Source organism: Mustelus asterias, chromosome 8 (genome assembly GCF_964213995.1).
Source record: "Mustelus asterias chromosome 8, sMusAst1.hap1.1, whole genome shotgun sequence".
Lineage (NCBI taxonomy): Eukaryota > Metazoa > Chordata > Chondrichthyes > Carcharhiniformes > Triakidae > Mustelus > Mustelus asterias.
In genome coordinates, this window is record NC_135808.1 from 17910731 (window position 1) to 17936260 (window position 25530).

General features: G+C 47.6%; 1 protein-coding gene across 1 annotated transcript; it reads right to left on the bottom strand.

The window, feature by feature from the left end:
* Nucleotides 1-572: 572 nt before the first annotated feature.
* On the bottom strand, nt 573-25530 carry LOC144496897 (tektin-like protein 1). The gene is made up of 7 exons (XM_078217503.1): nt 25486-25530; nt 24206-24310; nt 16798-16999; nt 8286-8452; nt 6152-6247; nt 3315-3428; nt 573-831 (listed from the first exon to the last, which is right to left on the bottom strand). Exons 2-7 carry the CDS (start codon nt 24242-24244, stop codon nt 631-633), a joined length of 819 nt encoding a protein of 272 aa, XP_078073629.1. The 5' UTR covers nt 24245-24310; nt 25486-25530; the 3' UTR covers nt 573-630.

Sequence of the window (25530 nt, forward strand, 5' to 3'; positions counted from 1 at the left end):
GCACCCGGAGGAAACCCACGCAGACACAAGGAGAATGTGCAAACTCCACACAGACAGTGACCCGAGCCGGGAATCGAACCCGGGACCCTGGAGCTGTGAAGCAGCAGTGCTAACCACTGTGCTACCGTGCCGCCCCAGATGTTGCAAGAAGTCTCACAACACCAGGTTAAAGTCCAACAGGTTTATTTGGTAGCAAAAGCCACTAGCTTTCGGAACAGGCTGCCCCTTCGTTAGGTGGGTGGGAGTTCTTACTGTGTTTACCCCAGTCCAACGCCGGCATCTCCACATCACGACTATCAACAGATGCTGCCAGACCTTTTTTATAATTCATTTTACAGCATCGCTGACCGGGCCAGCATTTATTACCCATTCCGAACTGCCCTTCATCCCAGACGGTGGTCTGGTGGGGTGGTTGGGTGGAGAGAGGGAGGGGAAGGGGCAGAGCGGAAGGGTGGCGACCATCTTAAGCTCCCAAAGGTTGTCTATTAGCAAAATCCAACCCAGTTCATAGAACAGAAGCGAAATGCAAAGAATTTACAGAACCAGTGATTAAAACATTTTAATTATTGCCCATAAAAAGGGACGCCAAACACTTAAAACAGACGTCAATATCTCTCAAGTCCTCCCCATTTACTTTCCACCCAGCGGCTTTGTCTCATCTATGAGTACCCCAGACGGTGCTTTCAGTCTGCGGAACCGAACGATCCCCGCGTCCACGCGATAGCCGGATTTCTTGTCACGAATATTGTTATTCAGTCGGTTTCTTGCTACCTGTAGCATTTCGATGTTGCGACTGGTTTCTGTCATTGCGTCGTTCAGTACTCCGATACCCTAGTTGGAGGCAATTGGCGGGGTGGTGTGTTGGGGGGGAGGGGGGGGGGGCAGCAGTGAGATAAAACAAAATAGATTGGATTTAACTCAAAGCTTCCCTCACTCAATATCCACATGTGAACTTTTCAAATGCATCCCATCACAAGTGGGAAAGTTTTCTCTCCGTCTACACCACCCACCCTATCTCTTCATCATTCTAAGGTGCTCCCTCAGCTCACTCCTTAGCCATCTCTGCAAAAGAAAAGAATCCCCACCTCTTCAAACCTATCTGATAAATATATACCTCTAATTTTTACTCCATCCTTAAAGTTACAAAGCCAGGACCAGGCAAACCTGAATCTATTCCTTGCTCCAAAAACCAAATTCCAATTGATTCCAATCCATGGTCCCCACAAGAGAGACAGACAAGATCCAAGCTGACAGGATAAGGCTTTTAGGATTGATATTGTTTCAGCTTTGGAATCGTTCTTGTGAATCTGTTCTTGCACCTTTTGGATGCCTCCTATAGATATTTTCATCGCCCCAATAGCACTGTGGGTGTACCTACACCTCGTGGACTGCAGCGGTTCAAGATTTAAAGTTTAAAGTATTTTATTTATTCTACACAAGTAGGCTTACATTCACACCGCAATTTAGTTACTGTGAAAATCCCCTACTCGCCTGTTCGGGTACACTGAGGGAAAATTTAGCATGGCCAATTCACCTAACCAGCACATCTTTGGACTGTGGGAGGAAACCGGAGCACCCGGAGGAAACCCACGCAGACACGGGGAGAATGTGGAGACTCCGCACAGACAGTGACCCAAGCCAGGAATCGAACCCGGATCCCTGGCGCTGTGAGGCAGCAGTGCTAACCATTGTGCCACCGGTCTACCCTCACCACCACCTGCTCAAAGGGCAATTGGGGATGGGCAATAAATGCTGGGCCCAGCCAGCAATGCCCAAGGGCGGCATGGTAGCACAGTGATTAGCACTGCTGCTTCACAGCTCCAGGGACCTGGGTTCGATTCGCGGCTTGCTCCAGCATTCATATTGATCATGGATGATCATCAAATTCAATATCCTAATCCCCCCCTTCTCCCCATATCACTTGATCCTCTTAGGCCCAAGAGTTATATCAAATTTCTTCTTGAAATCAGACAACGTTTTGGCCTCAACTACTTTCTGTGGGAGTGAATTCCACACATTCACCACCCTCTGGGTGAAGAAATTTCTCCTCACCTCAGTCCTAAAAGGTTTACCCCTTATCATAGAAATCATAGAAACCCCACAAGAGCAGGAGGAGGTCATTGGCCCTGCTCTGCCATTACAATCATGGCTGATCTTCTATGTCAACGTTATACTCCTCCCAGGCTCTCCCCATGCCCCTGGACACCTTTAGTTTAGAAATAGAAACATAGACACATAGACAATAGGTGCAAGAGTAGGCCATTCGGCCCTTCGAGCCTGCACCACTATTCATAGAAATCATAGAAACCCTACAGTACAGAAAGAAGCCATTCGGCCCATCGAGTCTGCACCAACCACAATCCCACCCAGGCCCTACCCCCATATCCCTACATATTTTACCCACGAATCCCTCTAATCTACGCATCCCAGGACACTAAGGGGAAATTTTAGCATGGCCAATCAACCTAACCCGCACATCTTTGAACTGTGGGAGGAAACCGGAGCACCCAGAGGAAACCCACGCAGACACGAGGAGAATGTGCAAACTCCATACAGACAGTGACCCAAGCCAGGAATCGAACCCAGGTCCCTGGAGCTGTGAAGCAGCAGTGCTATCCACTGTGCTGCCGTGATCATGATTGGTCACGCACTTTCAGTACCCCACTGCTGCTTTCTCTCCATACCCCTTGATCCCTTTAGCCGCAAGGGCCACGTCCAGCTCCCTCTCGAACATATCTATAAAACTGGCCCCAACAGCTTTCTGTGGAAGAGAAATCCACAGGTTCACCACCCTCTGAGTAAAGATGTTTCTCCACATCTCAGTCCTGAATGGCCTCCCCTGTATCCCGAGACTGTGACCCCTTGTCCTAGACTCTCCCCCACCCGCCCCCCCCCCACCAGCCAGAAGAAACAACATCTCTGCATCCAGTCTGTCCAGACCCTATCAGAATTTGATATGTTTCAGTCAGATCCCCCCTCATTCTCCTAAATTCCAGTGAATTCAGGCCAAGTCGACCCAATCTCTCCTCACATGACAATGCTGCTGCCCCAGGAATCAGTCTGAGGAACCTTCGCTGCACAAAGTAAACTAGACTTTCATCTTTATGGCCCAAGAATAGGAATGAGAGGGTTGTTCAGCCCTTTGTGACTGGTCCACTATTCAATTTCATCTAATCAGATCATTATCTTTTCTTCCCTAATTCCTTCAATAGCTTAGTCTAACAAAAATGCAACATGTCTTAGGAATTCTCAGCTGACCCTTAGTAACCCTTGCTGGGTAGTGTTCTAATTTGTTCACCTCACTGCTTACCGACCTTGACTAGCGTCGCTGCCTCAGGCAGTTGGGTTGCCGGGTGACGCTGGTAAACCTTCACCAGAGGCCTGTCCAGGCGTTCCCGTGTCATTAGGTACTTGCTGCTCTCCGGGCCCTGATGGACAATGGGAAAAGAAAACTTGCATTTAATTCCAACCTTCCAGAAGGACCAAAGGAGACGTGAAGTCGGCCCACATTTCTATTGCTGCTCTTTCACCCAAGCCCGTGACCGCTACCGCTTAGCGGGGGAAATCATCAAATCCTTAAGTGCAGACGGAGGCCATTCGGTCCATCACGTCCTCACCGACTCTCTCTGACAGGATACCTTACCCATGTCCTTTCCCCCGCCCTATCCCTGTAACCCCACACATATACCATGGCCAATCCACCTAACCTGCACATCTTTGGACACTAAGGGGCAATTTAGCACGGCCAATCCACCTAACCTGCATATCTTTGGAGTGTGGGAGGAAACCGGAGCACCCGGAGGAAACCCACGCAGACACGGGGAGAATGTGCAGACTCCGCACAGACAGTGACCCGAGGCCGGAATTGAACCCGGGTCCCTGGCGCTGTGGGGCAGCAGTGCTAACCACTCTGCCACATCGCAGGTGTATGGGAACAGCAGCACCACCACTAAAGTCACGCACCATCATGACATGGAACCATATCACAGCACCTGTTGTTCCATGGTTAAAGTCCTGGAACTCCCTTCCTAACTGGACCATGAGTGTACCTTGAGTCAGCAAATTGAGCTAATTTAAGTCATTTATATTTGTATTGTGTCTTTTGGGAATAAGGTATAAACTTAAGCTTAATTTGTGTTTCCGTATTTAGAACGTAGAAAGTATAGCACAGGAACAGGCCCTTCAGCCCATCATGTTGCGCTGAACCTGACACCAAATTAAACTAATCCCTTCTGCCTGCCCTTGGTCCGTATCCCTCTATTCCTTGCATAATCATGTGCTTGTCTAAAAGCCCCTTAAACGCCCCTATCATATCTGCCTCCACCACCCCTGGCAGCGCGTTCCAGACACCGACCACTCCCTGTAAAAGATTTGACCCTCACATCCCATTTGAACTTTCCCCCTCTCACGTTAAGTGCCTGCCCCTAGTGTTCGACATTTGTGTGCTAAGAAAGGGTTAAAATTTCAAGTTTAGTTGCATGCTAAGCAAAGGTGCCGACAAGTTTATAAGTTTAGTTTCACTTTAATCTTTGCCTGCATTGTAATGGGGGTTTTAATGACCTAAAAGCAATTGTTTGGTTTAAAAAGAAACTAAACTGTTGCTGAGCAACCACAGACTCACACTGAAAAGTATAAGCATGAGTTTCCAATTTGGAACCAGGTTACCCAGAGGCAAGAAGGATCCCACAGAAACTGCCAGAACAGGCATGGTAATTCAGAGGAGCAGAAAGCAAGTCCCAGAAGCTAAAGAACAGAAAGTCCGAGAAACTAAGGAATGGAACACAGGAAGGTTCCAGGAGGACTGTGAAGTTAAAGGTACATGATCCTGTTCCGTGCAGTTCAAGCAAAGAGCAGAGAAAGGGCTCTGAATTAAAGGACGGTTGCATAAAGCAGATTTAAAGTTGACTCTTGAGAAGCCAGATATCCAAGATGATCCTAACTTTGGTGACACCTTAATACAACCTGCAAAGAAGTGACTTTCTGTTGCTTTGGTTCAGTACCTTAGAGATTGTGTGAAAGCTTCAGTGCACTTGGCAATCCAAGGCAGAGGAATATGGAAAGGAGAGGTTGAAATCCTGGATGTGGATCCTTGGTGAAGGCAATCAAGAGAAACCTTTGTTTGGGAAAAGATTCCAAACTGTTCTCTGCAAGAGTGAAGTTTGGAGACTCTCATGTGAAAGCCAGAGATCTAGTGAGATAGAAGTTGTATTAGCTGGTATCTATTGTTTGGTTTCAGTGTGTGGTGTATCTGACCACATTTCGCCTACTGGTTTACACGAGCTATGTACTTATTGAAAACATTAGCATGTAATAACTTGTGTTATCCTTATAAATCTATGTGTAACTGCAAAGGTATAGTTGGGGCGAAAATGTAATGTATTATAGTTCATCTTTTTCTTATTCAATTAACATTTTATTTGTTTGTTAAAAGTTAATTGGCGTCCGGTGACTTTATTCATCTACATATCTAAACAAAATTAAAGTTAAGATCTATCCAGCCAGGTTCCCATCTGGGATCTGACTTGTCCGTCACCTGGGATCATAACATATGCACCACAGGGACTGCAGCAGTCCAAGAGGGCGGCTCACCACCACCTTCCCAAGGTGCAATGAGGCGTGGGCAACTTTACCAGTGACGCACATACCCCACCAATACATTTTAATAACTGATTAAAATCCAGTCCCACCTCCTGGAAAGTATTTGCTTTTGTAAATATCAGAGGGGGCAGGAACGAGATAGAATTAATCCACTAACACTCACTCAAAGAGGCCATTTTCTTTTAATGACGTTCGCAAGGAAACCAGCAATGCAGCCAATCCTCTTGGCCGGAGATCACATGAATGAGAGGAAGCCTGGTTGTTCAGTTTGTGGTCAAACTGACATGTCCAATTAAATTGGGTCACGGTCCCTAAGTGGGTGAGTGGCGAATGATGGGGAGTAATTGATGTTGAAGAATATGTACCTGTTAAGAATGCGGCAATTTGATCAGTGGTCATAAGTCATCTGGGGGGTGGAGGCAGTGACACCCAGGCTCAATATGCTCCTTGTGGATCTCCTGGCCATGGTGTCTTTCCTGGGTCAGATTTCACCATCCTCTGAACCCACCAGCCTCCGCAGGGTTCCCAATAGCTGGCACCGCTTCCAACCTACCAGAATTATGCCATTTGCCAATTCCATCTCATCGTACCAGCGTTGTGTTCGATTAATGGCGGCCCTTGTCTCCCCGGCGCCGACTTCCATGTGTTGCTGAAAGAGAGAGAATGACGCAAAATGAACAGGATTTAGCCACTGCAGCCCAGCCGAGAAACCATTGTAATGTTAGTTTCACCTCAGCTCAGGTTTACTCACAGATATGGTACTGATGCTAATAGGTTAAGGGTGGGCTGTTTTAGACTGACAGATGCATTATGCAATAAAGCGCACAGAATATGTCACGTAAACTGGAGTATCAGCACCTCATCTTCCGATTAGGCACTTTACAACCTTCCGGACTGAACATCGAGTTCAACAACTTCAGAGCATCTGCCCTCCACATCCAGTCTATTTCCATTTATTTTATTTCTTCCTTTCATCTCATTTATCCATTTTTTATTACTCTATATTCTTGTTTTTATTTTTCCACTTCTAAAATCTCATTTTCCATCTTGTTTCCTTCCCCCTTCTCCCCCATCCCACTCAGGCCATTTGCCACATTCCTACACTCTGAACTTTTGCTCTGTCATTTACACATTCCAATCTCTTAAGGGACACTATTAGCATCATTCCTAGCCTTCATCATCACCATTTACATTCCCTTTCTCCTTTTGTTTATGCAATTCTTATCAACTACAGCTCCCACCCCACCCTCACATATAAATCTTGTCCTATTTTCCTTATCTTCAGCTCTTCCTCGAAACGTCGGCTCTATTCTCTCTCCACGGATGTTGTCAGACCTGCTGAGATTTTCCAGAATTCTCTGTTTTGGTTTCAGATTCCAGCATCCGCAGTACTTTGCTTTAATATGCATCATGGGGTGTCAACTGCTCTGTCCACATCACCCACCATCACAGCCCAGTCTCTCACCTCCAAGTCAGAAGGCTATCAATACAACTCCCCATTCCTGTAACGTTTGATACTTAATAGTGGCCAGCCTCTGCCAGAGGCCTACTGAAGGAGTACTACAATTCTGCTGGTGCCCTCTTTTGCGTGAAATGTTCAACTTCAGTCCGGTCTGCTCTCTCAGGTGATCCCAAAAGATCCCTTGGCACTATTTTGATGAGGAGCAAGCAAGATCTCCTCAGCGTCCTGGGCCAACATTCACCCCTCAATCATCACAAAACCGGTATTCTTATTGTTTAAGTGAAAGCTTAGCGGATGCCTTCTGGAAGTCCACATATATAACATCCCATATCTCCCACACTGAATTAATTCCACTAGGGATTCAATCTGGTTCATTGGACGTGATGCGACTTACTTTTCACTGGTTCATACCAGCTCTCTTTGCTCAGTCCCTATCTGCCAAAGTTTGGTACTGGCCATTATTGCATTGTTGTTTATGGGATCTTGCTGCACACATATTGGCAACCACGTTCGCCATTGACTGCCCTCTAACTCCTTTCGCGCAGTGTGCTGCTTATTTATTTAAGTGTGTGGACCCTTTAAATTCTTTACATGGGGTCACACACACGCAAGGTAATTTAAAGAGGCCGATTTGTGCGTGGCCTGCACGGGAACCAACTGACCAGTATTTTAAGGGATCATCCTTCATTTTGACATTAGTCCCGAGTCTCGTATGGGACATTCTTCATCGTTTATTGCATCGACAGCCTGTAGGAGCCTGAGCCTGGGAGTCTCTCCTCGCTATCGTCCTTTTGTTTTCTTCCACGTGGTTGCATCACTGACCCACACACACAGCCACCAGAAAAATATCCAGCCCCCATCAACCCCAAATTAAGTGCCCCTTATTTTATTTTATAAGAGTTAAAGTTTGTAGAGAACATTGAGAAGGGGCAGTGACCATATCCATCTAAAAGTACTTTGGCACTTTTGGGACATCCTGAGGTCCCAACTGGCGCTGTACAGGAAAAGAAAAGGAGAGAGGGTGGAATTTTCCCATCCCGCTCACCACGGGGAATCGTAGCGGGCGGGAGGGGGAACCATGCTAAGGTCCGTTGACCTTGGGTGGGAATTTCTGGCCTTGGGGTGAGCGCGGCCAGAAAATCCCGCCCATTGAGAGGGAAAGAAGAGCGCACGGGGGTTACAGAAAAAAAAACCCCAAGATATTCTGTGGTAAACTGGTTCCTACCGTCATGGCCACGTTCTCTGCCATTTTCTGAATCAGCCCATCATTGACCGATTTCTGCGCGCCTTTAATGATGGCAATTGCTTCCTCGATGAGTTTGTTGCTCTTCTCCCGCAGAATCTTGGACTTGCTGATGATCCTTTTGGCGTTGTTCATTGCCGTGTCGCAGGCTGTTGACAAAATGAGATTTGGTCATTACTCCGGCTCGCGGGTCGTGCCAACAGTGCCCGGACGTGCGGGCAAGCAGAGTTAGGATTTTTTTCTCAGGTTGCTCACTGTCCTTCACCCTCAATGCAGGTTCAAGGGCCAGGATTTGCCACGACTTCCCTTTATTGAGCTTGCCAATATGGCTACTGCAACACCCCATGGTAAAAACATCAGTCTACTCACAAGCAAAGAAACCTTCAGGGCCTGGTTTCTTCGCATTACCTCGTAAGAAGTCTGACAACAACAGGTTAAAGTCCAACAGGTTTTTTGGAATCACAATCTTTTGGAGCGCTGCTCCTTCATCAGGTGAGTGTTCATTGTCCGAGGCAATGCAGCACTCCCTTCAGTGCCTCATTGCAGAGTCAGCCTAGACTTTGTCTCAAGTCTCTGGAGTTAGGTTTGACCCCACAGCTGACTCCAATAAATGGGCTGATGTATCGAGAGCATGTACACAGTAGGTAATAGGTTATTGGGCACAGTGCTTAACCACGAACAGGCAATCCTCAACTTTACGACATTCGAGTTACGACAAATGGCACTTGCAACAGTGTTTTGACTTTCACAGAACCCCTGCAGTGCAGAAGGAGACCATTCAACCCATCAAGTCTGCACCGACTCTCTGACAAAGCATCTTATCCAAGCCTTCCCCTGCCCTATCTCTGTCACCCTACAGATTTACTCTGCTAATCCCCCTAACCTACACATACTCGGATCCTAAGATTCAATTTACCATGGTCAATCCACCTAACCTGCATATCTTTGGAGTGTGGGAAGAAACCAGAGCACCCGGAAGAAATCCACGTAGACACGGGGAGGATATACAGACTCCACACAGACAGTCACCCAAGTCCAGTATTAAACCCAGGTCCCTGGCGCTGTGAGGCAGCAGTGCCTCACAGTGCCGCTGTGCTGCCCACACTTTCTGACATTAGTTTTGACTTTATAATGTTCGTTCCGACGCCACGCCAATGAACAAGTTCAAAAGTTCAAAGTGTGCACCAACATTTTGAACCGCCTAGTTCCCTGACTCAAGGTAAAATACAGTGCTAGATTTCGACATGTATTTTTCATGTGATTTTTCAATCTCAGCATGATTGCCATTTGCAACATAAGTACATCAATGTTGCCATATTGTATATCATTGATTGAGTATAAAACTCTTGGTTATCTTGGTGAAAATAGAGTATTGGGCCTTGCTTCTGGAACCAATCCCCCATTTCCAACGCTGTTCTGATGGGAAAACTGGTTCTGACTTATGACTTTTTGAACTAAGACATGCTTTTCAGGATCCCACGTGTTGCAAGCCCGAGTACTGCCTGTAATTAGAAAGCACCCGGGCTCAACAAGGCAGATGCAAGAAGGATGGTTCCCCAGGTTAGGGGATTCCAGAACCGGGGGGCACAGTCTCAGATTAAGAGGTAGGCCATTTACGATTGAGGGGAGGAGGAATTTCTTCAGGCAGGGGGGAGGTGAATCTTTGGAATTCTCTACCCCAGAGGGGGCTATGGAGACTCAGTCTTTGAGTATGTTCAAAGCAGACATCAAGTGGCACAGTGGATAGCACTGCTGCCTCACACCACCAGGGACCCAGGTTCAATTCCCAGCTTGGGTGACTGTGTGGAGTTTGCACATTCTCCCCGTGTCTGCGTGGGTTTCCTCCGGGTGCTCCGGTTTCCTCCCACAGTCCAAAGATGTGCAGGTTAGGTGGATTGGCCACGCTAAATTGCCCCTTAGTGTCCCAGGATGTGCAGGTTGGATGGATTAGCCATGGGAAATGTGCAGGGTTACGGGGGCAGTTTGGGGGAAATGGCTGGGTAAGATATTCTGTCAGAGAGCTGGTGCAGGCTCGATGGGCTGAATAGCCTCCTTTTGCACTGTAGGCACTCTATGATTCTATGATATATTTCTCGACACCAATGACATTAAGGGATAAGGAATAGTGCAGGAAGATGGTGCTGAGGTAGATTTACCATAAACTTGCTAAATGGCGGAGTAGGCTCGAGGGGCCGAATGGCATACTCCTCATAGAATCCTAGAATCCCTATAGTGCAGAAGGAGACTATTCGGCCCATCGAGTCTGCACCGATCACAATCCCACCCAGGCCCTATGCCCGTAACCCCATGTCTTTACCCTGACACTAGGATCAATTTAGCATAGCCAATCAACCTAACCCGCACATCTTTGGACTGTGGGAGGAAACCGGAGCGTTGGGAGGAAACCCACGCAGACACGGGGAGAACGTGCAAACTCCACACAGACAGTGACCCAAGGCAGGAATTGAACCCGGGTCCCTGGCGCTGTGAGGCAGCAGTGCTGACTGCTGTGCCACCGTGCTGCCTCTGCTCCAATGTTCCCATAAAGTGTGACTCAACAGACTGCTGGATCGCGTCTGTTGGATAAGAAGTCAAACCTATCTGCCCCCCCTGCCACCCCCCCCCGGGTATGCAAGAGATAACTTGGCACCATTTCGAAGAAGGGTATGGGCGTCCCCCGCTAGTAATTTTTATCCCTCAACCAACATTGTCAACCCAGCTGCTCTGGTCAACATCATATTGCCACCTCTGGGAACTTCCTGTGTCTAAATTGACTGCCTACATTTCAGTAAGTGCTGTCCTTAATTAGCTGGTAAGTGCTTTGGGAGGTGAGGTTATGGAAGCTGCTTCCCTTTTTCCCAAGAGAACTGTCATTATTCAGTCCCCTGTGTCAGTTCATCTTTTTTGGGTTAACAGCACAAACATGAGATGATCCCACTGAGGGTCCCGAGTATCCTTTATCCTGTTACTGAAGCAATCTATGTCCAAACGCAGCAAGGCCTGGACGAGTGGCAAATAATATTCACACCACACAAGTGCCAGACAATGACCATCTCCAACAAGGCAGGATCTAACCATTGCCCCTTGACATTCAATGGCATTACCATCACTGAAACGCCCACTGTAAGCCCCTTCACCAAAATCCCTTTATTTACAATTCCAACAGCAGCACACAGACTGCTATCAGTCAGCAGGTTACCTCCTGGAGTCCCAGAGGAACTGGCATTCTCGGTTAAATACAAGGAAAAGACTCCCTGATTGGTCCATCATTTGATTCCTTAATCAAGGAGTTCATATTCCAATAGGCCAACCTCAATAGCTTGATTGAAGTCATTATATCCACTATCAACATCCTGGCGGCTACCATTGACCAGAAACTGAACTGGACTAGCCACATAAATACCGCAGCTGAAAGAGTAGGTCATAGTTTGGAATCTTCCAGCAAATAACTCACCTCCTGACTCCCCACAGCTTGTCCACCCAGGCCTTGTTTACCAGGCTTAAGTCAGGAGTGTGATGGAATACTCTCCACTTGCCTGGATGAGTGCAGCTCCAACAACACTCAAGAAGCTCGACACCATCCAGGACAAAAACAGCCCACTTGATTGGCACCTCATCCACAAACATTCACTTTCTCCACCATCGATGCACAGTGGTAGCTGTGTGTACCATCTACAAGATGCACCGCATCACCAAGGCTCCTTAGGCAGCACTTTCCAAACCCACACCACTACCATCTAGAAGGACAAGGGCAGCAGATACCGGGGAACACCACCACCTGGAGGTTCCCCTCCAAGCCACTCACCATCCTGACTTGGAAATATATTGGCCATTCCTTCACTGTCACTGGGTCAAAATCCTGGAACTCCCTCACTAACAGCACTGTGGGTGTACCTATATCTCAGTGACTGACCGCAGCGGTTCAAGAAGGGGGCTCACCACCATCTTCTCAAGGGGCAATTAGGGATGGGCAATAAATGCTGTCCCAGCCAACGAAGCTGACATCTTTTCAATGAAACTAGCGTAATTGTGAAAAGTTTTGACAAAGTAAATAAGATCAAAACTGCGGCTGGAGAATCAGTAAACAGAGGAGTGGCGGAGATTTAAGGTATTTGACAAGAATACCAAGAGGGAGCCAAGGGGAATTTTCGTTTATGAAATAATTAGTTGTGATCTGAAATATAATGCCTGAATAGAAAGTGAAAGTAGAATCAACAGTAACCTTCCACAGGGAACTGGAGATGTACTTGTTAGTGGAAAACAAGCAGGCCTATGGGGAAAGAGCAAGGCAGTGGGTCTAATTGGAGAGCTCCAGGACTTCAAGGATTGCAGCACTCGCATACCATTTCATTCTGATTATTATTGCAAAAAAGGCCTTCCAAACCCACACCACTGCCCTCTAGAAAGACAAGAGCAGCAGACACATGGGAACGCCACCATCTGGAGGTTCCTCATTCACCATCCTGACTTGGAAATATATCGGTCGTTCCTTCACTGCCTCTGGGTCAAAATCCTGGAACTCCCTCTCCAACAGCACTGTGGGTGTACCTACACCTCAAGGACTGTTCCAAGAAGGCAACTCACCACTACCTTCTCAATGTCTCTGGCATCCAGCTGAAATACTCCATAATCCCACAAAATGCAAGTTGGTTTATTCTTATTAAAGATGTCACCATACAAAACACTTGGCTGACCTCAGCTGGAGGGCTGAGACTATCTCTAGGAGCTGCACATTAGGAAGAATGTGAAAGCCTTGGTGAGAGTGCAGTCCGGTCCCAGGGATAAGGATCATTAGTCACGTGGATAGATTGGAGAAACAGGCCCTCTACTGGGCAGCACGGTGAGACAGTGGTTAGCACTGCTGCCTCACAGCGCCAGGGACCCAGGTTCGATTCCCAGCTTGGGTCACTGTCTGCGAGGAGCCTGCGCTTTCCCTGTGGGGGTGTCTGTGTGGGTTTCCTCCGGGTGCTCCAGTTTCCTCCCACAGTCCGAAAGACGTGCTGGTTAGGTGCATTAGCCATGCTAAATTCTCCCTCAGTGTACCTGAACAGGTGCCGGAGTCTGGCGACTAGGGGATTTTCACAGTAACTTCATTGCAGTGTTAACGTAAGCCTACTTGTGACACTAATAAATAAACTTTAAACTCTTGGGAGAAGAGAAGGTTGAAAGGAATTTTGATCGAGGTGTTCAAAATCATGAGCGGATCCGGACGGAGTGATAGGGAGAAACTGTTCCCATTGGTGGAGGGATCGAGAAGCAGAGGGTGCAGATTTAAGGTGAGTGGAGAAAGAAGCAATAGCGACACGGCGGGAGGAAGTGGGGTGGGGGTGGGGAGGGGGGTGGGGGGGGAAGTGGGAGGGGTTGGGGTGTGTGGGGGGGTGGGACCTTTTCACAAAGAGAATGGTTAGGATCCGGAATGCGCTGCTGAGAGTGTGGTAGAGGTGGAAGTTCAATCGAGGCATTCAAAGTGGGGACTGAATTATTATCTGAAAAGTTAGCGGAGCTATGGGGAAAAGGCAGGGGAGTGGCACTAGGTGAATTGCTCCTTCAGAGGGCCAGCACGGACACAAATGGGCTGAATTGCCCCCTTCTGTGCTGTAACCATTCAATGATTCACTGACGCTTACAGATCTCTACACGCCCATCCTTGCAAGCCTCGCTGAATTCAGGAAGACGGGAGGTACTGAGTGCGTGGTTTGTGGCGCGGTGGGTTAGTGTCCCTGCCTGTGAATCAGAAGCTCTGGGTTCGAGTGCCACCCCAGGACATGATAAACAAGAAAGGTGCGTTCCCAACGCGGTCAAATGGGTTGAATCTCAACCTGTAAGTCCTTCCAAAGGTGCTAATGTTCAGAAGTTTTTAAGTTCATAAGATATAGGAGCAGAATTAGGCCATTCAGCCAATTGAGTCTGCTCTGCCATTCAATCTTGGCTAATATGCTCCTCATCCCCATTTCCTGCCTTCTCCCCATTACCCTTCAACCCATTACCAATTAAAAATCTGTCTAACTCCTCCTTAAATGTACTCACTGTCCCAGCATCCACCGCGCTTTGGGGTAGCGAATTCCACAGATTCACAACCCTTTGGGAGAAGTAGTTTCTCCTCAACTCTGTTTTAAGTTTGCTACCCTTTATCCTAAAACTATGACCTCTCATCCCAGCATGCCCCACAAGAGGAAGCATCCGCTCCATGTCTACTTTATCCATACCTTTTATCATCTTGTCTACCTCAATTTGATCTCCCCTCATTCTTTGAAATTCCAGAGAGTACAGGCCTAAACTGTTCAATCTCCCTTCACACGACAAACCCCTGATCCCTGGAATCAATCTAGTGAACCTCCTCTGAACTGCCTCCAATGCCACTACACCTTTCCTCGAAAAAGGGGACCAAAACTGCACAATATTGCAGGTGCGGTCTCAGTAATGCCTTGTATAATTACAGCAATGCTTCCTTACCTTTATATTCTATTCCTTCAGCTAAAAATGCCAACATTCCATTTGCTTTCTTCATTATCTGCAATGGTTGGCACTAAGAGCGGGAGAGACTCCTGGTCTGCCACACTTGATGTGGAGTGGCACCCCCTCAATCTATAAGCCCCTTGGCATCAGACTAGTGACCTGTTCTGGGAATTACTAGCTCTGCCTTAGTGCATTACTCGGTGCAGGAAGGCAATTGGAGTGAGTGCCTGGCTGTTTTGAAGAAGGACAGAGGAAGTTTCATTTCCCGATTCATTGTTTTAAAACAGAAACAAAAGCGATGTGTAAGACGCTGCGAGTGAGAGCATTTTCAGCCCCCTTAAAAAGGTTCCATAATCACAGCTTGGACACCAAGTCATGGACTGGGTTTCCAATGTGCCAGACCCGGGTGTGCTGGGTTCACCCGCACGCTATCCTCTGCCCCTCATTCCAAAAGTTCCATTTTGTGTGCGTTAGCCTCAATTCAGTAAGTGGTGTATGGCCCCTGAGGCAGAAGGTTGTGGGTTCAAGAGCCACTCCCGAGGCCTGAGCACCAGAGTCCAGGGGCTGACGTTCCTATTGCGGTGCGGAGGGAGACTGATGTGGATTGAGAGATCCCATGGCAGTGCAGGACTTTGAAAAGGAGTGGGGGGAGTCCTGCCCAGTTCTGACCAATATTTATCCTTCAACCAACATAAAAAAAACAAGCACTGTCACATCGCTATTTTGTGGGAACTTGCGTACATTCACCTGAGGAAGGAGCAGCGCTCTGAAAGCTCGTGATTCCAAATAAACCTGTTGGATTTTAACCTGGTTTTGTGAGACTTCTTACTGTGCTCATCCCAGTCCAACGCCGGCATCTCCACATCGTTGCGTACATTGGCAGCCGCGATTGATACATTACCAGCAACTGCACTTCAAAGGTTTCATTGCAAAGTGCTTTGGAAAGTCGCAAGGTCATGAAAAGATCAGTATCAAGGCAAGCCTTTTGTCCTTTCCGTCAATGCCTCTGCAATTGAGTCCCTGACCTGAACATGCTAGAATGTTCCGATGAGAGGTCATCATGACCTGAAACAATGAACTCTGTCCCTTGCCACAAAATGCTGGAAATACTCTGCTGGTCACGTTGGCAGCCTCAGTGTTTTGATTTCCAGTAATCAACAGGTTTAGTGTATACCACCGCAAACACCCTCTTCCCACAGGTTTGGTCTAACAACACCACAACACAAAATAGACAATAGTCACCATAGAACCTAACTCCCAAGCCTCTCTGGGGACTGGTGTCCCTCTGACACTGTGATACAGGCATCCTGATGGACTGGTGACACTGACACTGTAACACTGGCACCCCTCTGGACTGTTGCCCCTCACACTCTTAGACAGGCATCCCCATGAACTGGTGTCCCTGACACTGTGATATAGGTGTCCCCATGGACTGGTGTCTCTGACATTGTAATACAGACGTCCCCATGGACTGCTGTCCCTGACCCAGACACTGGGATACAGGCATCCCCATTGACTGGTGTCCCTGACACTGTGATACAGGCATTCCCATGGTCTGCTGTCCCTGACACTGTGATACACGTGTCCCCGTGGACTGGTGTCCCTGACACTGTGACACAGGCGTCCCCATGGACTGGTGTCTCTGACACTGTGATACAGGCATCCCCATGGACTGCTGTCCCTGACGCTCTGATGCAGGTGTCCCCATGGACTGGTGTCCCTGACACTGTGATACAGGCATCCCCATGGACTGATGCTCCGATGTAGGTGTCCCTGACAATCTGACACAGGTGTCCCCATGGATTGGTGTTCCTGATGCTCTGATACAGGCGTCCCCATGGACTAGTGACCCTGACACTCTGATGCAGGTAGCCCCATCAACTGGACTCCCTGACACTGTGATACAGGCATCCCCATGGACTGCTGTCCCTGACACTCTGATGCAGGTGTCCCCATGGACTGGTGTCTCTGACACTGTAATACAGGCCCTGACCCTATAATGGGACCTGCCGTATTTCTTGACACCTTTGTGCCTCACCATAAGTGTACGGGCCAACCGGTGTTGGTGCAGGCATCAAGTTGACATCCCTGACTTCTGACAATGCTTTGGTTATTCTGGGGGTCAGACAATCGGTTCTGGAATCTTTGGTGGTCTGGCTCATTAACTGAGGGACCAGATCGAGAACCAGCATTCTTTCTCTGTAGCATTCCTGCAATTTCTTCCGAGCAGCATCCAATTTCTGGAAGGGGAACACAAGCAGACAATATAGAGTCACAGAGGTTTACAGCATGGAAACAGGCCCTTCAGCCCAACTTGTCCATGCCACCCACTAAGTTAGTCCCAATTGCCCGCATTTGGCCCATATCCTTCTATACCCATCTTACCCATGTAACTGTCTAAATGCTTTTTAAAAGACAAAATTGTACCTGCTACTACTATTACCTCTGGCAGCTTATTCCACACATTCACGACCCTCTAAGTGAAAAATGTGCCCCTTTGGACCCTTTTGTACCTCTCCCCTCTCACCTTAAACCTTTGCCGTCTAGTTTTAGACTCTCCTCCTTTGGGAAAAGATGTTGACTATCGATGTTCCTCATTATGTTATAGACCTCTATAAGATCACCCCTAAGCCTCCTACGTTCCAGAGAAAAAAGTCCCTGTCTATCCAGCCTCTCCTTATAACTCAAACCATCAGTCCCGGTAGCATTCTAATAAATCATTTTTGCACTTTTTCTAGTTTAATAATATCCTTTCTATAATAGGGTGACAAGAACTGTACACAATATTCCAAGTGTGGTCTTACCAATGTCTTGTACAACTTCAACAGATGTCCCAACTCCTGTATTTAATGTTCTGATCAATGAAACCAAGCATGTCGAATGCCTTCTTCACCACTCTGTCCACCTGTGACTCCACTTTCAAGGAGCTATGAACCTGTACTCCGAGATCTCTTTGTTCTATAACTCTCCCCAATACCCTACCATTAACTGAGTAAGTCCTGCCCCAATTCGATCTACCAAAATGCATCACCTCGCATTTATCTAAATTAAACTCCATCTTGGCCCAATTGATCAAGATCGTGTTGCAATCCTAGATAATCTCCTTCACTGTCCACTATGCCACCAATCTTGGTGTCATCTGCAAACTTACTAACCATGCCTCATAAATTCTCATCCAAATCATTAACATAAATAACAAATAACAGTGGACCCAGCACGGATCCCTCAGGCACACCGCTGGTCACAGGCTTCCAGTTTGAAAAACAACCCTCAACAACCAGCCTCTGTCTTCTGTTGTCAAGCCAATTTTGTATCCATTTGGCCACCTCCTGGATCCTGTGAGATTTAACCTCATGCAACAACCTACCAGGCAGTGCCTTGACAAAGGCCTCGCTCAAGTCCATGTAGACATCGTCGACTGCAGTGCTTTCATCTACCTTCTTGGTTACCCCTTCAAAAACTCAAATGATTTTCCACTCGCAAAGCCATGCTTACTGTCCCTAATCAGTCCTTGCCTCTCTAAATGCCTGTCGTTCCTGTCTCTCAAAATACCTTTTAACAATTTACCCACCACGGATGTGAGGCTCACCGGCCTGTAGTTCCCAGGCTATTCCCTGCAGCCCTTCTTAAACAAAGGCACAACATTTGCCACACTTCAGGCATCCCACCTGTGGCTGTCGATGATTCAAATATCTCTGCTAGGGGACCTGCAATTTCCTCCTGAGCCTCCCACAACATCCTGGGGTACATTTCATCAGGTCCTGGGGATTTATCTACCTTGATGCGCTTTAAGACTTCCAGCACCTCCTTCTCTGTAATATGCACACTCCTCAAGACATCACTATTTATTTCCTCAAGTTCCCTAACATCCATGTCTTTCTCAACAGTAAATACCGATGAGAAATATTCATTTAGGATCTCACCCATCTCTTGTACATAGATGACCTTGTTGATCCTTAAGAGGCCCTATTCTCTCCCTAGTTACTCGTTTGCCCTTTATGTATTTCTAGAAGCTCTTTGGATTCTCCTTTGCCTTATCGGCCAAAGCAATCCCATGTCCCCTTTTTGCCCTCCTGATTTCTCCTCTTAACTCTATTCTGACAACCTCTATATTCTTCAAGGAATTCACTTGCTCCCTGCTGCCTATGCATCTCATTTGCCGCCTCCTTTTTTTTGACCAGGGCCTCAATATCCCGAGTTCCCTTCCTCTACCAGCTTTCCCCTTCACTCTAAAAGGAATGTGCTTACCCTGAACCCTGGTTAACACACTTTTGAAAGCCTCCCACTTACCAGACGTCCCTTTGCCTGCCAACAGACTCCCCCAATCAACTTTTGAATGTTCCTGTCTAATACTATCCAAATTGGCCTTACCCCAAATTAGAATTTTAACTTTTGGCCAGACCTATCATTCTCCATAACTATCTTAAAACTAATGGAATTATGGTCACTGATTCCAAAGTGATCCCTCACTAACACTTCTGTCACCTGCCCTTCCTTACTTTCCAAGAGGAGGTCAAGTTTTGCCTCCTCTCTAGTCGGGTCATCCACATAATGAGAAATTCCTCCTGAATACATTCAACAAATTTCTCTCCATCCAATCCCCTAATACTATGGCTGTCCCAATCAATGTTGGGAAAGTTAAAGTCTCCTACTATTACCACCCTATTTTTCTTGGAGATATCTGTAATCTCCTTACATATTGGCTCCTCAATTTCCCACTGACTATTTAGGGGCCTGGAGTACCATCCTGTCAAAGTGATCTCTCCCTTCTTATTTCTCAGTTCTACCCATAGAAACTCAGTGGACAAACCCTTGGATATATCCCCTCTCAGTACTGCCGTGATGTTTTCCTATAGCATCTGTATCCTGGAACATTGAGCTGTTCTCCCTAATCAAAAAAGCAACTCCCCCTCCTCTCTTACCTCCTGTTCTATCTTTCCTGTGGAGAATGAAATGACATTCCTGGGATTCCTCATTATGCGGAATATTTTGAAGAGAGCTGCCAGTCCTGCCCCTCCCTTAGCCATGTTTCAGTAATAGCTATAATATACCAGTCCCATGTACCCAGGTAAGCCCTGAATTCAAGAGGCCCGTCAGGCCTCTTGCATTGAAATAATCTAGACTTCCCTTGCTCTCTGCACTGCTTTCTCAGACCATCAGTCCTGTCATGTTTTGGACACGCTCCCTGTGTTTTATTTCTCTGAGCCTTACTGGACCCATTCACTGAGTTCTCCACAGTCGCTGTGCTGTGGCCCTTTTTGATTTTTGTCTTTCATTTCTTTACCTTCCACTTTTCCCTGTACTGCTTTTGTTTCTGTCCCCACTTTACTTCCCTCTGACTTCCTGCATCGGTTCCCATCCCCCTGCCACATTAGTTTAAACCCTCCCCGATAGCACCAGCAAACACTCCCCCTAGGATATTGCTTCCAGTCCAGCCCATGTGCAGACCGTCCAATTTGTACTGGTCCCACCTCCCCGAGAACCGGTTCCAATATCCCAGGAATTTGAATCCCTCCCTCTTGCACCATCTCTCAAGCCATGCATTCATCTTAGCTATCCTGACATTCCTACTCTGACTAGCACGTGGCACTGGTAGCAATCCTGAGATTACTACCTTTGAGGTCCTACTTTTTCATTAAACTCTTAACTCCCTGAATTAGGACCTCATCCTGTTTTTTTGCCTATATCGTTGGTGCCCATACGCGCCACGACAGTTGGCTGTTCATCCGCCCCCTCCAGAATGCCCTGCAGCCACTCCGAGACATACTTGACCCTTGCACCAAGGAGGCAACATACCCTCCAGGAGTCTTGTTTGCTTCTGCAGAAACGCCTGTCTATTCCCCTTATAATTGAATTTCCCATCACCAAAGCGCCGTCACTCGTTTTTCCTGCCCTCCCATGCAGCAGAGCCAGCCACGGTGCCATGAACCTGGCTGCTGCCACCTTCCCCTGGTGAGCCATCTCCCCCAACAGTTACCAAAACGGTATATCTGATTTGGAGAGAGATGACTGCAGGGGACCCCTGCACTGCCTTCCTCCACTTCCGCTGTCACCTATTCCCTATCTCCCTCAGTAGTTTTTATCTGGAAGCAGAGAGTGACCTGAGTGATGGCACATCCGACCAATCTTATAATGCAGCGCAGAGTTACCGTCATCCCGCTATGGTTTTATTTAGCCGTGAACAAGGTTCCAGTGCCCATCCTATCCAGAAGTAGAGGTTCCCAACTCATCAGATTATAATCTGGATGCTCTGAGATGAAAGTTAAAGGAAAAATGTCAGTGAAGATTGAGATTCTTCCCAAACCATTCACAGGAGCTGTTATTACCCCACATCTGATCAAGTAATGGAGCACAGCTCCCTAGTGACACTGTGAAGGTGCATTTATGGTACAGTGTAGACAGAGCTTTACTCTGTATCTACCCCATGCTGTAACTGTCCTGGGAGTGTTTGATGGGACAGTGTAGAGGGAGCCTTACTCTGTATCTAACCCCGTGCTGTACCTGTCCTGGGAGTGTTTGATGGGGACAGTGTAGAGGAGCTTTACTCTGTATCTAACCCCGTGCTGTACCTGTCCTGGGAGGGTTTGATGGGGACAGTGTAGACAGAGCTTTACTCTGTATCTACCCCATGCTGTAACTGTCCTGGGAGTGTTTGATGGGACCGTGTAGAGGGAGCTTTACTCTGTATCTAACCCCGTGCTGTACCTGTTCTGGGAGTGTTTGATGGGACAGTGCAGAGGGAGCTTTACTCTGTATCTAACCCCGTGCTGTACCTATCCTGGGAGTGTTTGATGGGGACAGTGTAGAGAGAGCTTTACTCTGTATCTAACCCCGTGCTGTACCTGTCCTGGGAGTGTTTGATGGGGACAGTGTAGAGGGAGCTTTACTCTGCATCTAACCCCGTGCTGTACCTGTCCTGGGAGTGTTTGATGGGGACAGTGTAGAGGGAGCTTTACTCTGTATCTAACCCCGTGCTCTATCTGATGTTTCTTTGAACAGAATCATTCTCGGGATGCGGACATCACTAACATGGCTGATGCTTTATCACCCTCCCGGTAGTTGCCCTGAGAAGGTGTAAGGAGCCTCTTTCCTGAAACATAGAAGCACAGAGAATAGGAGCAGGAATAGTGCCATTCGGCCCATCGAGTCTGCTCTGCCATTTAAAGGCTAATCCTTTATCTCAATGCACATTCCCACTCTCTCCTCATAGCTCTTGAGATCTTTGGTTTCTAGAAACCTACCTATTTCCTTTTTAAATATATTTAGTGACTTGATCTCCATGGCCTACTGTGGTGGTAGAGAATTCCACAGGTTCACCACCCTCTGAGTGAAGAAATTTCTCCACATATCTCCATTTTAAATGGCCTACGCTGTCTCCTGAGACTGTGACCCCTTGTTCGAAACCCACCAGCCAGATAAATCAATATCCCTGCATTCAGTTTGTCCAGCCCTGTTAGAATTTTATGTTTCAATGAGATCCCCACTCATTCTTCTAATTTTCAATTAATTCAGGCCCAGTCAACGCAATCTCTCCTCACGTGACAATCCTGCCATCCCAGGAATCAGTCTGGTGAACCTTCATTGCACTCCCTCTATGAAATGTACTGTATCTTAGATAAGGAAACCAAAACTGCACGCAATACTCTAGATGTGTTGCATCCATAAAAAAAATCCAGTGGATTTATCAAACCGAATTTCCCTTTCAAAAATTGTCTAATTCCACTGATATTTTCTCAGTGCCCTGTTATCCATCCGTAATAATATAGACTTGAGCATTTCCCCTGCTGCCGATGTCAGGCTAACCATAGAATCATAGAATCCTACAGTGCAGAAGGAGGCCATTCGGCCCATCGAGTCTGCACCAACCACAATCCCACCCAGGCCCTATCCACCTTATCCTATGTATTAATCCTCGCTAGTCCCCATGTCACAAAGGGGCAATTTAGCACGGCCAATCTACCTCGCCCGCGCATCTTTCGGACTGCGGGAGGAAACCGGAGCACCCGGACGAACAGACTCCACACAGACAGTGGCCCAAGCCAGGATTTGAACCCGAGTCCCTGGCGCTGTGGGGCAGCATTGCTAACTGCTGTGCCATCGTGCCGCCCCAGCCTGTAGTTCCCTGTTTCCTCTCTCCCTCCTTATTAAATAGCAGGGTTACATTTGCCACCCTCCAATCTGCCAGGATTGTTCCAGAATCTACAGACTTTTGGAATATAACAACCAACGCATCCATTATTTCCATGGCCACCTCCCTGGGATCTAGATTATTATGCCCTAGGGATTTATCGCTTTTCAGTCCTATTAACTTTTCCAGCATTATTTTTTTACTGATACTAATTTCCTTCAATTCCTCCCTCTCAGAGCACCCTTGGTTCCCTAGACTTTCTGGGAAGTTATTTGTGTCTTTCCCGTGAAGACAGAACCAAAGGAATTGTTTAAGAAGGCAAATGGAATTTTGTCCTTCATTGCTAGAGGGATGGAGTTTAAAAACAGCGAGATTATGTTGCAGCTGTATAAGGTGCTGGTGAGGCCACACCTGGAGTACTGTGTACAGTTTTGGTCTCCTTACTTGAGAAAGAATATACTGGCACTGGAGGGGATGCAGAGGAGATTCACTCGGGTGAGAGGGTTGGCTTATGAGGACAGAGTGAGTAGACTGGGACTATACTTATTGGAATTCAGAAGAATGAGGGGAGATCTTATAGAAACATATAAGATTATGAAGGGAATAGATAAGATAGAAGGGAAGTTGTTTCCACTGGCGGGTGAGACTAGAACTAGGGGGCGTAGCCTCAAAATAAGGGGGAGCAGATTTAGGACTGAGTCGAGGAGGAGCTTCTTCACACAAAGGGTTGTGAATCTGTGGAATTCCCTGCCCAGTGAAGCAGTTGAGGCTACCTCATTGAATGTTTTTAAGGCAAGGATAGATAAATTTTTGAACAGTAAAGGAATTAAGAGTTATGGTGAGCGGGCGGGTAAGTGGAACTGGATCCATGAAAAGATCAGCCAAGATCTTATTGAATGGCGGAGCAGGCTCGAGGGGCCAGATGGCCAACTCCTGCTCCTAGTTCTTATGTTCTTATCTTGTTGAATTATTCCTCCATTTCCACTAAACTAGCTGTTTAATTGCTCTGTTGTGGTGGTGAGTGATGGTTTTATGCAACGTGAGAATCTAGGACCTGGTTGCAACACAGTGGCAATCAAATTGGTTTTATATCGAAGTCATTGATAGTGCCAGACAGACCAGATAAGGACGGCAAGTTCCCCTCACTGAAGGTCATTGTCCCCAGGGCAGTTTGGATAGAGAAGCAAAATGAGGAGAACATCTGGAAGAGAGAGACATTTTGTGTGGATGACTCCAGGAATGACATTGAGGAGCCCACAGAAAGCCTCCCCCCCACTCCCTCCTCGCCCACAACACCCCACCCCATTCACCAGCTAACCTGGAGTATGTCATTTATCGCGTGCAGTGGTGTTTCCATGGCGGGTTTGATATCCTGCAGATGTTTCTTCTCCAAGCCAATCAACAAATCTGCTCCATCGGGTTCCTGTAGAAACCAGCACAGGGCCAGGTGAATGCAATGGGCAAAGGCGACTGATAGTATACACAAAACTGCAGGGAGCAAAGTGGGAGAATCTCCCTCCTCCCTACGTACCTCCTTCACTCAAGGCATCAGCTGTTACCTCTCCCCCGCAACAGTAAAGGTTAGCTCCTCCAGCATGATAAAGAGATCATAGAATCCCTAAAGTGCAGGAGGAGACCATTCGGCCCATCGAGTCTGCACCAACAATAATCCCATCCAGGCCCTATTGCCATTACCCCACGTATTTACCCTCCTCGTCCCCCTGACGTGAAGGGGCAATTTAGCATAGCCAATCCACCTAACCCCCATATCTTTGGACTGTGGGAGGAAACCGCAGCACCCCGAGAAAACCCACGCAGACATGGGGAGAATGTGCAGACTCCAGACAGACAATGACTGGAGGCTGGAATCAAACCCTGGTCCTTGATGCGGTGAGGCAGCAGTGTTAACCACTGTGTTACCATGCCAACTCCTCTCTCCCCCACCCCAACAATGTTAAAGGGATCAGCTCCTCTCCCCCACCCTATGTTAAAGAATCAGCTGGCCCCCCATGTTAAAGGGACCAACCCCTCTCCTCCCATGTTATAGGGATGAGCCCCTCTCATGCTCCCACGTTAAAGGGACCAGCCCCTCTCCCCCATGTTAAAGGAACCAGCCCCTCTGCTCCCATGTTAAAGGGACCAACTCCTCCCCCCATGTTAAAGGGATCAGCCCCTCTCATGCCCCCATGTTAAAGGGATCAGCCCTTCTCACGTTAAAGGGACCAGCCCCTCTCCTCCCATGTTAAAGAGATCAGTTCCTGCCTCTCTCCCTCAATCCCACCATAATAGGTAAAGCAACTAATTTTCTGACTGATGTGTTTAAAGCAATGAACTGATTTGATAGGACGCACCAGAACACAGGTACAGGATTTGCTGAAGATACCCTGCAGAAACAGGCCATTAGGCCCCACTGGTCCTGTGCTGCACACGAGCCACCCTCCCCCTTACCCCTCACCAATCTCACCCAATCAGCCTTCCCTTTAATTCTTCTGAAACACATCTATGGTATTGGCCTCCACCACTCCCCCAGTTAAACCTTCTCCCCGCCCAATAAGAGAGGGCCTGACCATCGGGGATTTTAGGCAGCTCACCTCTTACCTAATCTGGAGACATCTCGCCGCACAGGAGGGTTGGCCACCCTGT